This window comes from Falco biarmicus, chromosome 6, assembly GCF_023638135.1.
Source record: "Falco biarmicus isolate bFalBia1 chromosome 6, bFalBia1.pri, whole genome shotgun sequence".
Classification (NCBI taxonomy): Eukaryota; Metazoa; Chordata; class Aves; order Falconiformes; family Falconidae; genus Falco; species Falco biarmicus.
The window spans coordinates 23,035,229-23,047,864 of NC_079293.1; the positions used below are offsets into that span (position 1 = coordinate 23,035,229).

Consider the following 12,636-nt stretch of genomic DNA (forward strand, 5'->3'; position numbering starts at 1 on the left):
GGAGAGGTGGCAGGTGAGGAGCGGCACAGCGGGGAGGCGCCCCCCTCCGCCCCCTGCCCGCCTCGCCGCTGCGGGCGGGACGTCCCTCCTCACAGCCGGCTCCCCTCAGCCGCCGGGCGGGGCGGCGGGGCCGGGGCAGCGGTGCGGCGGCCCGGGGCCGCCAGCAGGCCGCCGGGCCAGGCGAGGCGAGGCGGTCGCGGGGGGCGGGCTCCCGGCACCGGCAGGCAGCGCTCCTCCCTCCCGCCCCGGGAGCCCCCGGCGGGGTGACAGCCCTGCGAGCCGAGCCGTGCCCGGCCCTGCCGTGCCCAGCCCGAGCCGCCCCAGCCGGGGCTGCGGAGGCAGCGCCTGCTGCCGCCTCGGCCCTCTCGCTGCCGGGACGAACGGAGGCGGGAGCCGCCACCCCTGCGCCCGCCATGTGGAAGCTCAACAAGAGCAGCAAAGTTCTGCTGGACGACTCGCCCGAGGAGGAGGAGACGCGTCCCCACGGCCCGCCGCCGGCCGCCGCCTGCGCTGCCGCCGCCTTCGCGGCCCCCCAGGTAGGAGCGCGGAGCCGCCGGCGGGCGGGGATGGCGGCGGCGGCGGAGCCCCGCGGGGCCGGGGGATCGTGCGGCGCGGCCCCGCTCCCGCTCCGCTGCTCTCCGGCGGCATGAGTAATCACTTTTCCCGGCCCGGGATGTGCCGGCGGGCTGGCCGTGCTCGCAGAGGCGGGTGTCTGCGCGGGGCGTGCGGCTCCAGCCTGGTTCCCGGGGAGCTGGCTGGTCTGCCCTCCCCTGCTTCCCTCCAGCAGCCGGCCTCCGGTGTTGCTGGGACTTGCTGCCCTTCATTCCTTGGCTTCGTACCGCAGGCTGCTTTCTTCCAGCCCTAGGCAGGGGCACTGCAACCCATCTGTTAAGCGTAATACGTTAAACAGTGATTTGTAAGAACACAATCTTCATTTGCAGATGTGTGCCCGTTTCTGTAGAGCATTGACGTTTTGGCAGGACTGGGTTTTCTATAGTTTCGATAATGGTGGTTGGCTACCTTTTAAATAGCCACAATCGTACTTGAAAGCTTCCCTTGTTAAATGGTAAGTTAAATAGCAGCAGTGACCTTCTCAAAGTACCGGTTGCCTAACAAATACGACCTGAAAAGAAGGGTATCAGTTGAGCATCAGGCAAAATAACTAAAAGAACGTTTGTTGACTTGGTTTCAAAAACTTGGTAACAGCTAGACATCAGTCCAGCTCAGAAGCCTGTTAGGCTGGCCCGTACTGCCACAGAGTATCTTTAGATGTTGTGCGAGAGGCTGGAGGAGACCTGCATATCTAAAGCAAGCAGTTGCCCAGAGCTGCGGACCAGTGAGGTTTGTATTCAATAGAAGGTACAAACCCCCACCCAACTTCCTGCCCTATGTCTGTCTTGCCTGCCTTGCTGGAAGAGCTGGAGTGTGTCTGGGTGATCTACCTTCTGCTTGAGTTTTCCATTGACATCTGGTATGGGTTGTCAACACGTGTGGCTACTGCTGAAGAGCAGCCTCTTCCCATTGCGGCAGTTACTCCCTCCATTTTCCAAAATCATTTCCATTAGCCAAAATCACCAGTCTGCTCCCCAGTTCAGCCTTGCCTTGTCCTTTCCCCTGTGCAGTGGACAGAAATGCCCTAGTCCTTGCGACTTGTTTGACAGCAGCTGTGAAGACTGATGTGGATGAATGGGTTCTTCTCCCATGGGAGAAGGAATAACAGATGCACGTTTTTAGGGACCCCCTTCAGGGAATGAAGGAGGATTGTGGGGTTGAAGGTGACCTGAAGTATCTCCCACAACTTGTCATACGTCTGACCTCTCCCTCCTACAGTTCCTATCCTCAGGTGTTTGGAAACTTCCATGATTTTCACTAAGCTGCTGGTTTGTGCTGTCCACAGCTCTCCTAGACTTGCTTACCTCCTGAAACCCTCTTTGAACACCAAAGATCACTGAAAGCTTCCATTAAATCCCACTGGATTTACTTTTCTTCTCTACCACAAATGCTCCAGAACACCTCTGAGGCTCTTGACCTTAACCTTCCAGTCAGAATATGATTCTTCAGACTTTTGTCATGACAGTTCTCCCAATACTGTACTTTAGCAACAGAAAGAGATTGGCGTTTTGTTTGTTTATTTGCTTATTTGGTGGGGTTTTTGTCCTGTCGTATTATCTTTGCTGTCCTGGGCTTCTGTTCCAGTAGTGGCAGTCTCAAGTTATAATGGTGATGGCAATGATTTCTGGTGCAAATGGTTTGCCATTTTCATCAATTTTACAAAAATTCCTTTCCAGCTCCCATAATGTCTGTTACTAGTGGCACTGGAATAAAACATACTTTTTTGGAATTTGAAGTGGCAGGGAAAAAACAAATTGTTCTAAGGCACTAAATGAAATATTCTTGAAGATAAAGGATTCAGAAGAGTTAGGAAGGCTGTAGTATAGCTTGGCACAGAAACAGTGAAGACCATAAGCTATTAATTGTTTTGCCTGCTAAAATCAAGACGGGGAAAAAAAACCCAAACCCAAACAGCAATCCCGCCAAACAATTAAATGTAGTTATTTTATGGTTTATGTACACTTTAAGGAAGGATAGACTTTATGGAAAACTACGACCACCTGATTAACATTGTAAATTCTCGTGATCTATCAAAGGCAGCTTCTAGGTCAGCCATAGATATGGTATGTCTAAAAAATGGCCTAGGTGCCAAGAAAGCACGAGGTAACGGAATGCACCTGTTCAGCTTGTTATAGCTGATCTGGTTCAAGGGCCTTGCTTTTAGGCTTTGACATTTTTGTTATTTCATCAGAACCTGGTTTTGCTCCCAGTAATATGACTGCAAGGGAGTGAAATCCAGTAGCATGTAGGGGGGTTTGATAATGATCTGCGCTTTGCTGCTGCTGTGTCCTGACCTGCATCACCCAGACCCCTGGCTCTGGAGGACAGTCACACCACCAGAGCTTGGAGGAGTTACAGGGGCAGTTCTCTTGGTACCTTAGCTGTGCATGAGTAAGTCTTGGTCTTCCTCAGCCTCTGTGCTGTTTTAAATGGTCAAGCTACAGCTTGCTTAAGATGTGAATGAAGGGTTACCTCATCAAGAAGAGAATCCAGGTCTTCCCTAATTCTCTGTCTTGAGGGCCAACATCCAGATAATTTGTTTGAGTGCTTTTTAGTAAATTAGGGAAGCCCAGCATTAAATTTCATGCAGAAGTTTACTGTTAGATTTCATTTCCTCTAGTTTTTTTTCTGATACACCATTTGGTAAAAGAGAAGATGAACTGTAGCCAGCCCATTTTGACTTTGATTTTTATGTTGCTTTCCCCAACAACTATCTTTTGTCTTTATTTTCATTTTTAATGGGCAAGCGGGAAGAAAATTCTTAAGCTTCTACCATTTATGCTATAAAAAACGCTGAAACTTTTTACTTCAAAGAGAAGAAATTGGTAGTCACATCTGTGTCATTAAAAACAGACCAGATTGAAAGTGTTCTAGTGTAATGAAATGTTGGTGCTGTAAGTTGTTTCTTCAAAGCTGAGAAAGAGTGAAGGAGTTCTCACTGTGCAACCTAATAATTAGGACATTGCAGTAGCAGACAGCAACAAAGAATTAGGCTAATGTAAGTTAAAAAAAAAATCAAAACAACAAAAACCCCTTTGTTACTCTACAGAAATTTTAATCATGCTGTTTAGATACGGAAGCCTGATCAGGGCTTATACAAGCAGACGTTTGAATCTGTAGAAGTTTGTAGTTTTTAAATAGAAATAGTTTGATATAAAAAGAGAAGTTTTGACAGTTCTGGTTTTGTGGAATACGGAATGGTTTGATTTTGTTCCAGGGGAGAACAAAAACAAATTTTGAGAACATGAAAATTGCAATGAGAGGGAATGGTCAGCCTCTGGCCAGTCTTTAGCAAGAGTTTCTGCATACATTCAAGTACTTTGGATTGTTGACACTTACTTAAAATAGTAAGGTGCTTCCTGAGATAAGAAAGACAAGTAAATTTTGAAACAGTACTTGTTTAAATAAATGTGTGGATTATTGTATATTTTTTTTTAGATCAGACAGTTTTAGACTGAATCTTAGAAGTTAATTTTAATTACTGCTTTGAAGCAGAAATATTTTTAATTTATGCAATGAAAGTGCTTTATTGGCTAAAGTTACGATTAATACATGAAGGCAACTTAACAGACATGAATAGTACACATGTATAAAATGAAATCAATGTGCGTTTTGTGTGTGTGTCTCAAATTATGTTAGAAATGTACAGTGATGCATGCCAAACTTGCATTCATTTGTAATATAGTCATTATGTTTCAAACTATAGTTGTGTTTGTGGAAAGGGAAAACTGTTGGGTTTTGACTTCTGGAAAGGCAATGTTTTGGCAGTTGTGCAAAATTTTCCTTGATTCAATCCTACTACCATCTAATCTGTCCTCAGAGATGTCAATGCTGTGTCAATATCTCATGTAACTGACATAAAATGGCACTTGACTTTAAAACACATCTGTATATTAGGGTAGTGGCTGGGTGTTGGGCTGACCTATATTATCTGCTGGAACTTTTATCTTTCATTTAAGAATATTTCAGATCCTTAGCCTTGATCTGTTCTCCCTAATTGTATTTTTTTGTTATGTTCAAAGAGAATATGTGCAAAACCACATTTTACACTGAAATTTGTTTAGACTTGCTCAATGGGTGTTTTTAAAGTTGCCTATACAGAATTTTAGTTATCTATTTTAATGAAGATATTTAAAGTCTCTGGTACAATTTTAATACTGGCTTTCATCTTGGAATGACTCGAACTCAGACGGGCCCTGCAGGAATGAGTGGGAGCTGAGCAGCATTTCTTATGTTCTATTAATATGTTGAATAAGGGTAGTTTTTTAATTAAAAAATAAAGCAGTCAATGCTTATCCTTATTTCCTTTCATTAATGGGGAGGGGAAAGTATCTTAAGTTTTTTTTTTTTCTTCCACATGATAGATATTAAAACACAAAATGGAAATAAGAAGCCACAGGAATAAATGAAATGAAGTCTAAGGAAGCACTAAATGCTAGCTATAGCTAGCAATGAAAACATGAAATGTAGAAGGTATTTGGGGTATTCATTCCATTATATGTAGCTCAGCTAATGCCTTTCCTTCACTTTCCAACTGTTTCACTGGGTCTTGGGCATCACCTGCAGTACTGTTACAATTCCTTCATACCTTCTTCTTTCCGTTAGCCTGTTCTCTTCCTTTCATCAGAGTTGTTCTTGTGACACTTTAGTGACATTTTGCTGGCTAAAATCCATCACCTGTATTATGTCATCACTCTTGAACGTACCATTGTGGGACTGATGGTGAAGACTTTCCTGAGCCCTTCCTTGGCTTGACTTTCTTGCTTTTCCTTCTGCTTGTCACATTCATTTTTCACAGCTCCTTGAGTGGGTCCTGTTTCTCACCATCTTCCTGGAACTCTGCAGAGCTAACAATGTTTTGGGGGGGCTTTAGGCTTTCTTTTTTTCTTTTTTCTTTTTTTCTTAAATCCCTTTCATTTCTGAGGTGCTTCACTTTCTAATTTACACTGTCATCTTTACACAGTTGACCCAGATCAGATCTACTTCTCATCTAGTATCCCCCCCCCCAGTTGATTTATTCTGATCTTATAAGTCCTACAAAGCACATACTGTCTGGTTTGTCTCCTACTGTAGACAACACCAGTATCTTAATTTTTTCTTTCAGTGAAGCCTGTAAGCTGAAGGCTGTCAGTGGTTTTTATATATTGTGCAAAAGAGAATTTGTGTCCAATACTTTACTGTTGTTCCCTCTATAAAGTCCAGGTCTGCTTTTTTTTTTTTAATTATTATTATTTTGCTTTCTGTCTAGACAGCTGAAATTCTTGTGCAGACCCTCGCTTCCCATCCTGATGGCAATTACTTCCTCTGCAGCTTCTAATACCTACTCTGTTTCCCCATCCCCTAGTCCCTGTAAATCCCATTGCTGATATTAATACTGTTGCTTATGGCATAAAGTTTAAGTCATCCTTACCCTTTGGTTTCTGTTTCTTCAGCAGGCCTCCCTTTGTTTCAGGAAATTTACATTTAAATCTCTGTCCTTGCTTTCAGGGTTTTTCTTAGTACATCCCCTTCCTTTCCCCCATTTGTCATTTTTATCACTTGTATCTTTCCTTGAGCCAGTTCTGCTTTACTGGCTCCAGTCTCCTCGGTTTGCCAGCAGCCTTGTCTGTCTTCCTCCTCTCCAGCCTAATACAGAATTACCACCTTTCACTGATCCACAAAACCACTGTCTTTTCCTCCACATCGTGTGAGGTCTATTTTCCCTAAGCTATTTGTTGTATCTTCATGGGGTTTTGCAAGGTTTCTGGAGCCATGGTGTCCTGGCAGTGCTGGACTTGCTACCATTAATATACAAACTAAAATATATTGCTTTTTGGGAAAGCATTAATTGTTTAATCTATATAGTTCTTTACTAGTGGAATAGGTCTATACTTTTTTTCCTCGCTTTTATAGAAACTATTTGCCAGATTGTGTGAGGACATCCATGACATAAGTAGAGTTATTAGAAGTTACCGAACACTTTACCAGATAGACTGGTTTTCATTTCTGTCATCATCAGAGGTACATTTCCAACAAGTTTTGCTGCTGGTTCTTTATGAGAAGCTCCAGGATGGGTCTGTGTGAACACTGCAAGCGCTGATAAAAGCTGCGTGTCAAAAGGAAGCAGTGCATGTGCTGGTGAGCACTATAACCAAAAATAATGCGTTCAACCTGTTTTGCAGAAACTATACTATGAAAATATTGCAATTGCTCGTGCAAGAGCTTTTTTAAAGATGCACAATTTAATTGCAAATGCCATGACTGAATAAAAATTCTATGTCAGCTAATGTCTTTTGAATTAGCATCCCTTGGTTTGTTTTCCGGATCAGAAAAAAGCAAATATGAACTTCTAGTATGGATAAGTTATTAAAAATAATTGTCAGATTTCCAATCAGAAATTTCATCAAAATTGAAAGCTTCACTGGAATATTTGAATTGTCACAGCAATTGAAGTGAAATCGATTATTTGAACTTGTTACTTTATTTCAACTTTGACACTGATGGTATTTTGATCTTAATACAGCTGTTTCCATTTCTTGAAGAATGTTTGGAATATTCTAAATTGGGCAAAACTAAATTCTTAATGAGCTGAGCTTTTTAAAATATTTTTAAGGTGTTTAATCTTTAATAACATTCTTCCAAAAATATTTGAGAGAAGCAAAATCTGAGTAAGATGTATTATAATCACTTACTATGGAGATGCACAGTTGTGAACAATTAATAGAATGACATCGTGTATTGATGTAAAACCAGAGAGCATAGGTATCTGGTGTGCTGATGTTTCTCTTTGTAAGGAAATGCAGAACTGCAGAAGTATTCTTTTGTAAATACTTACATTCTGAAAGTAATCTTCTCCAGTATGTTTGGGCATTTATATCAATTGGCAGTAAAAATACAGAAATAATTTAGATAATCTATTTTAAAATGTAATGGAATATGAAGCAATAACTAAAGTGATTGAACGAAACGGTTTGTGAAAATGCTAAACAAGTTCTTCACAGCTGTGGATGCTGAAGGAAAGAGCATCATCTGCATTCACTTAGTATTAATAATAATTTGGAAGGTGAAAACACAGGAATATTGCCTTTCATCTTCCAGTTGGTCTGGTAGATAATAGGTGGCTACAAAAGACTTGGGCCTAGGAGATGGAAACATTTTTAAATACATTGGATGGGTTTTGTCTGCTGTATGTGAAATAGTCACCTGTACTTTTTAAAGTCAGGGGAGTGAAGTAAGTTCTTATAGAAGTGGTCTGATGAATTCTATTTTAGAAGCATGTTTCAAGATTAGTATTGTCTACTAAATATATCCCAAGATGAAAGTATAATTCTATAACACACTTTAACATTCTTTAACATTTTCTTTATGGGCAAAGTATTTTCAGTTTTGCCAAAGACTGGCAGAGGAAACTTGCCAGTCACTTGCCAGAAACTGTTTAGTCACAGTGGCATTTTGAAATGGGTTATTGTCTAACGTAGATGTTTCTCTAAGTGTAGTCTGCAATCTGGAGTAGGAAAGTATTTTTTGATGGAAGAGAAAAATTAGTTTAAAATACCAAATTACTCTTGTGCATGAACAGACTTTAGAAATGCCTAGGTTAATATTTTTCATTGGTGATATTAATAGGAAATTTTCAATTTACACCACCTGCCCAGATGGCTAGTTTGGTTCACTCACTTGCTTTAGGGACATACAAATGAAAGACTGAGATCTAGCAGTAGATGAAATACAGACAAGACTAATGGTCTCGATCTCAGTCTAGGCTACCTCAGCAGAAAGGAGCAGAGGCAATTCACAGTTCAGCGTGGCAGTTACATCTGCTGAACAGGTAGCCTCGTGTCCCAGAAGAAAGCTATGTATGACTGGGTAACGCATCCTTTATTTGTTAACATTGCAAACCTTGGTTTTCCTTAAAGGACATGTTCAGTCTTGTGGGAGTGTTCACGTACATTTCAGCTCTATTTTTCAGCTATGTTTAAAGAATATGTTGAAAATAGTATAGCTCTTTTAGTGCCCATTTGCATTTGATGACTGTTGCCTCAATTTCTTGACTCAGAAAGCGCATACCCATGCGTTGAATTTTTCCAGGTGTATATTATAGGTGCAGCAAAGAAAATGAGGCCTGATGCCACTGATGATCTGCTGATAATGTCCTTGTTACCCATGTTTGAGTGCATTTTGTATTGGTTTTGATTCAGTTTAAAATTAGATTAAGCAGAGTGACTTTTCATTAATAATCTGCTTTAGTCTTGTTTGTTTCATTTGATGTTACAGCAAGATCCTACTCAAACCCAAGGAAATGGTTTCTTTTGTTAGCTGTATTTTAAGATGATGATCTGGCAGCATGATCGCCTCTTCCGAATCGGTGCCCTTTGTGGTAGGCTGTGTATATATAGTTGTTGAACTGTTTGGTTTGTAATCAGTGTTTTGGGAATCTTTCCAGCTTCAGAGGTTAACTTTCAGGTTTGTGATTTCCGGAGAGATTTTTTTCAATATATTTTTTTTAACCTTCCCCTCTCCTATCACTGTATTTTATTTATTTTTTTTTAGTGGGGTTTGTGGAATACTGGGAATTATGTTAAATTCTACCCTGGAGTGTATCTCTTGAGGAGGTGTTTGTTTTGGGTTTTTTCCACTTAAATTATACGTTTGTGGTTCATCATCTAATTTGCATTTACAGACATGGTAATCTAGACTTTAAATTGCGCTCAGTCCTTGATGAGATGTGATGATAGGCAGAGGCAACGTAATAGGTCAGCAGAAGGGCGAGAAATTGCACCAAAAGGACCTACTCTTTTTATAATAGCTTGTTTACTCTTATGTGTGCTTGGCTTTGACAGCTAATGTGTGTATGATAGGATGGTTCCACAACTGGGTAGAGAAAATCGATAATATACCATTTTATGTACTAGAGCAAAAGAAGGGCATGCAGGGCGAGATGATGTTATTATTTGCCTTAACTCTTTCATGTCCCATGTTCCTCTTCTTGGCCTGAATTATGAAAGTGAATGATCTAAAGAGACTTAATTAATTACTTTACCACAAAGGAAGCTGAGGGAAGCAGATTACAATTTTGATCTCTGTACAAAAAGGTTTGTGTGCTGGTTGAATTAATCCCTTGAGTACCTTATGGTTTGCAGTATGTCCAACAAAAGGGCACTTGTTTCCTTATGAAAACACACTGCACATACCAACCTTCCCCTGCCAGAACTGGAAGGCTATTCAAGTTGCTGATCAGCATTTCCCACTAGCTTTAGCATTTAGTTAGCTATTAGTTACTAAACACTAAATGTTTCACATTTTTCTTTTAAATTGAAGTAAAATTTGAATTGTCATAATTGTAAACTGCCCAGATTAAAATACACTGAAATAATTTGTAAGTGTTCAGCATCAGCATGCATTACTCAGCATGACAAAGAAAACTGATCTTTACTCTACATGTAGCTGTACAGTTCCCTAAAGCAAATTTGAAAAAACAAATCATGGGCTCCCTGATCTCCGAATGGTAACAAAAATAGAGAATATGTATCAGAAGAGGGTGAACTAAAGGGTATCACTGAAAACCAGAAACTATTCTGGGGGTAACAAGTGAAGACAGGTTGTATATGAGGTCTTGTCTTTTCTCCTCAGGTCTTCCCAGTGGTTGCACTGGTCCCCTCCCTCCCTCTCCTCTTTCCCTCTGTCATATTTTTTTTAATGCACAACCCATCACCACTGTATGCAGGTTTCTCCCTGCAGTGTGGGCCACGGCTGGGTCCAGATCCCCAAACATGCTCCTCCCGCGCTCTCTTCCTGCTGTGGGGCATTAGTCTGCTTCTCTCTGCTTTCATTAGTGATGGATTTTTCCACAAAACGTGAGGAATCTGGTCTCTTTCAGACTACTGCATTGAAACATAGTGGCCAGTTTCAATCAAGAGTTACTGTTGAGCACATGGGATGTAGGGATGGACATCACAAGCAGCTGCAGTTGTCAAAGTCTCCTTTTCTTAGGCAGTGTATCTTAAAAGAATGCTATGGATGCTTGATGGGTCTTCCACTGCAAAAAAATGTACTTTAGGTATTGGATTCTCACCATTTGCTTTCTTGAGGGTTTTGTATCTTTTAATCTTTATATTTCATATCTTTTAACTTTGTGTTGTCTTCTTACCATCAGCCTCTGCTGCATGAGCATAGTTACTGCAAACTACTCTTACTCCTTCTGAGGTAGCACCTTGTACGCCCAGTAGGTGTAGCACTGTATTAACAGAGAAACACGGCCCTAGTTGTCATGCTTTTAAAGAAGCAAGTAAATACCCCTTTTTGTCTGCTATTTATTGTGAATTACATCTTTTATCAACAATGGTATTCATATTTTATTATGCTGATTCCCTAGCCGTATGAAGTGCTCATTGCATCTCGTGGTTTTCCTCTAAATGCTTTCACTGTGAAAGTTGCTTCGTGCTCTTGCTTCCTTGTGCTCTGGCTTGCTAAAAGCTATGCACCTTCATGCTTCCATCTTTTCTCTGCAGTCAAGCATGAAGTCTCTTTATGCACTATTACATTTTTATTATCCTTCCTAAGATATTTGGAGAGCTGGAAGAATTAAAATGAGAGGCATTATTTCTTTGGAAGGTACTAAGTGTGTCTTGTTTGTTCTGGAGACAGTATTGTTGGTTGTTAAAACAGACAGCTCTGCCAGCTTTGGATATCTGAGATAATTTCTCCTCTTAACATACTTCCACTTGAAGCTTTTCTAGTCCTTGTTGGTTTTTTTTTTATTCTTTGGAAAAATCTGTACAAACCAGATGTAATATTCTCTAGCTCTTACCCTGTGTCAAAGCAGAGTCAGTCTAAGGCTTTGCAACGTCATCCAAAAGTTTAAGGGCTGAGAGTGTTGAAGAGAAATAAGGAAACTTCTGAAATGGTATGTTCCATTTAAAATATTGCCAATGATTCTCTTAAAGGGAAATAAATAAACCAAACTAAGGGAAAAAGTAATTTAGTTTCATTTTAAGAGGGCTACATGAATCTTAACTTTGTCATTTTTGGTATTCCATCTACAATTATATCCTCCTGTGTTAAAGACAGCTAACTGAAATACAGGAATTAAATAGCTTGTTAAGATCCACAGGAAGCAGTATTCTCATTTTGGATGATAATAGAAGTTCCTGACTTTTTTCTACCCCAACAAGTAAAGCTAGCTATTTACAAGTCACTCTGTTTCGACATACAATTATTATAGAACTATAATGGGATGGTCTTCATACTCATTCTAGAAACGCTCCAAACTCTGTCCTTGTCCCTTGTAAAATATAAAGTATTGCCTATAAAGTAAATGGAGACATTAGTAGGCAATTAAATAAAAAAAAATGCATGGGATTCGAAGATAGTCTCTCAAGATGAAGCAGGTACATCTGGGCCCCCACATGACTAGAAGTACCTAATGCTTCTCGTGCCAGCTTTCTCGCCTCTTTCTGATGCTGTGAAGGAGGTCTTTGGTAACATGTTGGAGCTGGGATACTGTGTGTTTTGGGTCTTGGGATATGTGTGTGGAATTACCTTAAAACAAAAATAAAGCTTACAGAGTAAAGACCATATCTACTCCATAGCATATACTTTAGTTGGAAAGGAAGGAGTTGATAAATTTGGTTTTGAAACAGTAAGTGGCTGAAATAAGCAAAAAATGAACAAAGTGAACAAAGGGGATTCTGTCAAACTGCCACTTCAGAGATGCTTTACATAAACCATTCTGTTGTAATTCTGTTTTTTCTTGGAACTGGAGTTAAGTATTTTCAGTTACAGGTAGCTGTTCTTGTTTTGTACTTGGGGACTGTTTATATTTGGAGGTCTGGGGGGGGGGGGGGGGGGGAAGTAATGTTTTTCTCATTAAAACACAGACTGAATAAAGAGAAAATTATATAATTCCTGTACATGATGCCCCATTTTCTATATCTTTCTTTGGCCTCTAAAGTACTCCTGACAATGATCTTACTTCCCTGTCTTGAAGAGAACGTTGACAGTAACAGGATGGCCTGAGTATACTAAGACACCAGCCTAATTCAGAGA

General features: G+C 40.7%; 1 protein-coding gene across 2 annotated transcripts in view; it reads left to right on the forward strand.

Moving 5' to 3' along the window:
* The first annotated feature begins 275 nt into the window (after positions 1-275).
* Positions 276-12,636, forward strand: part of TDRP (testis development related protein) — a 28,569-nt gene continuing 16,208 nt past the window's right edge. For both annotated transcript variants that reach the window (XM_056343151.1, XM_056343153.1), the window contains exon 1: positions 276-536. In XM_056343151.1, the coding sequence (XP_056199126.1) occupies positions 414-536 (123 nt within the window). In that variant the 5' untranslated portion in view covers positions 276-413. The remainder of the gene's footprint in view (positions 537-12,636) is intronic.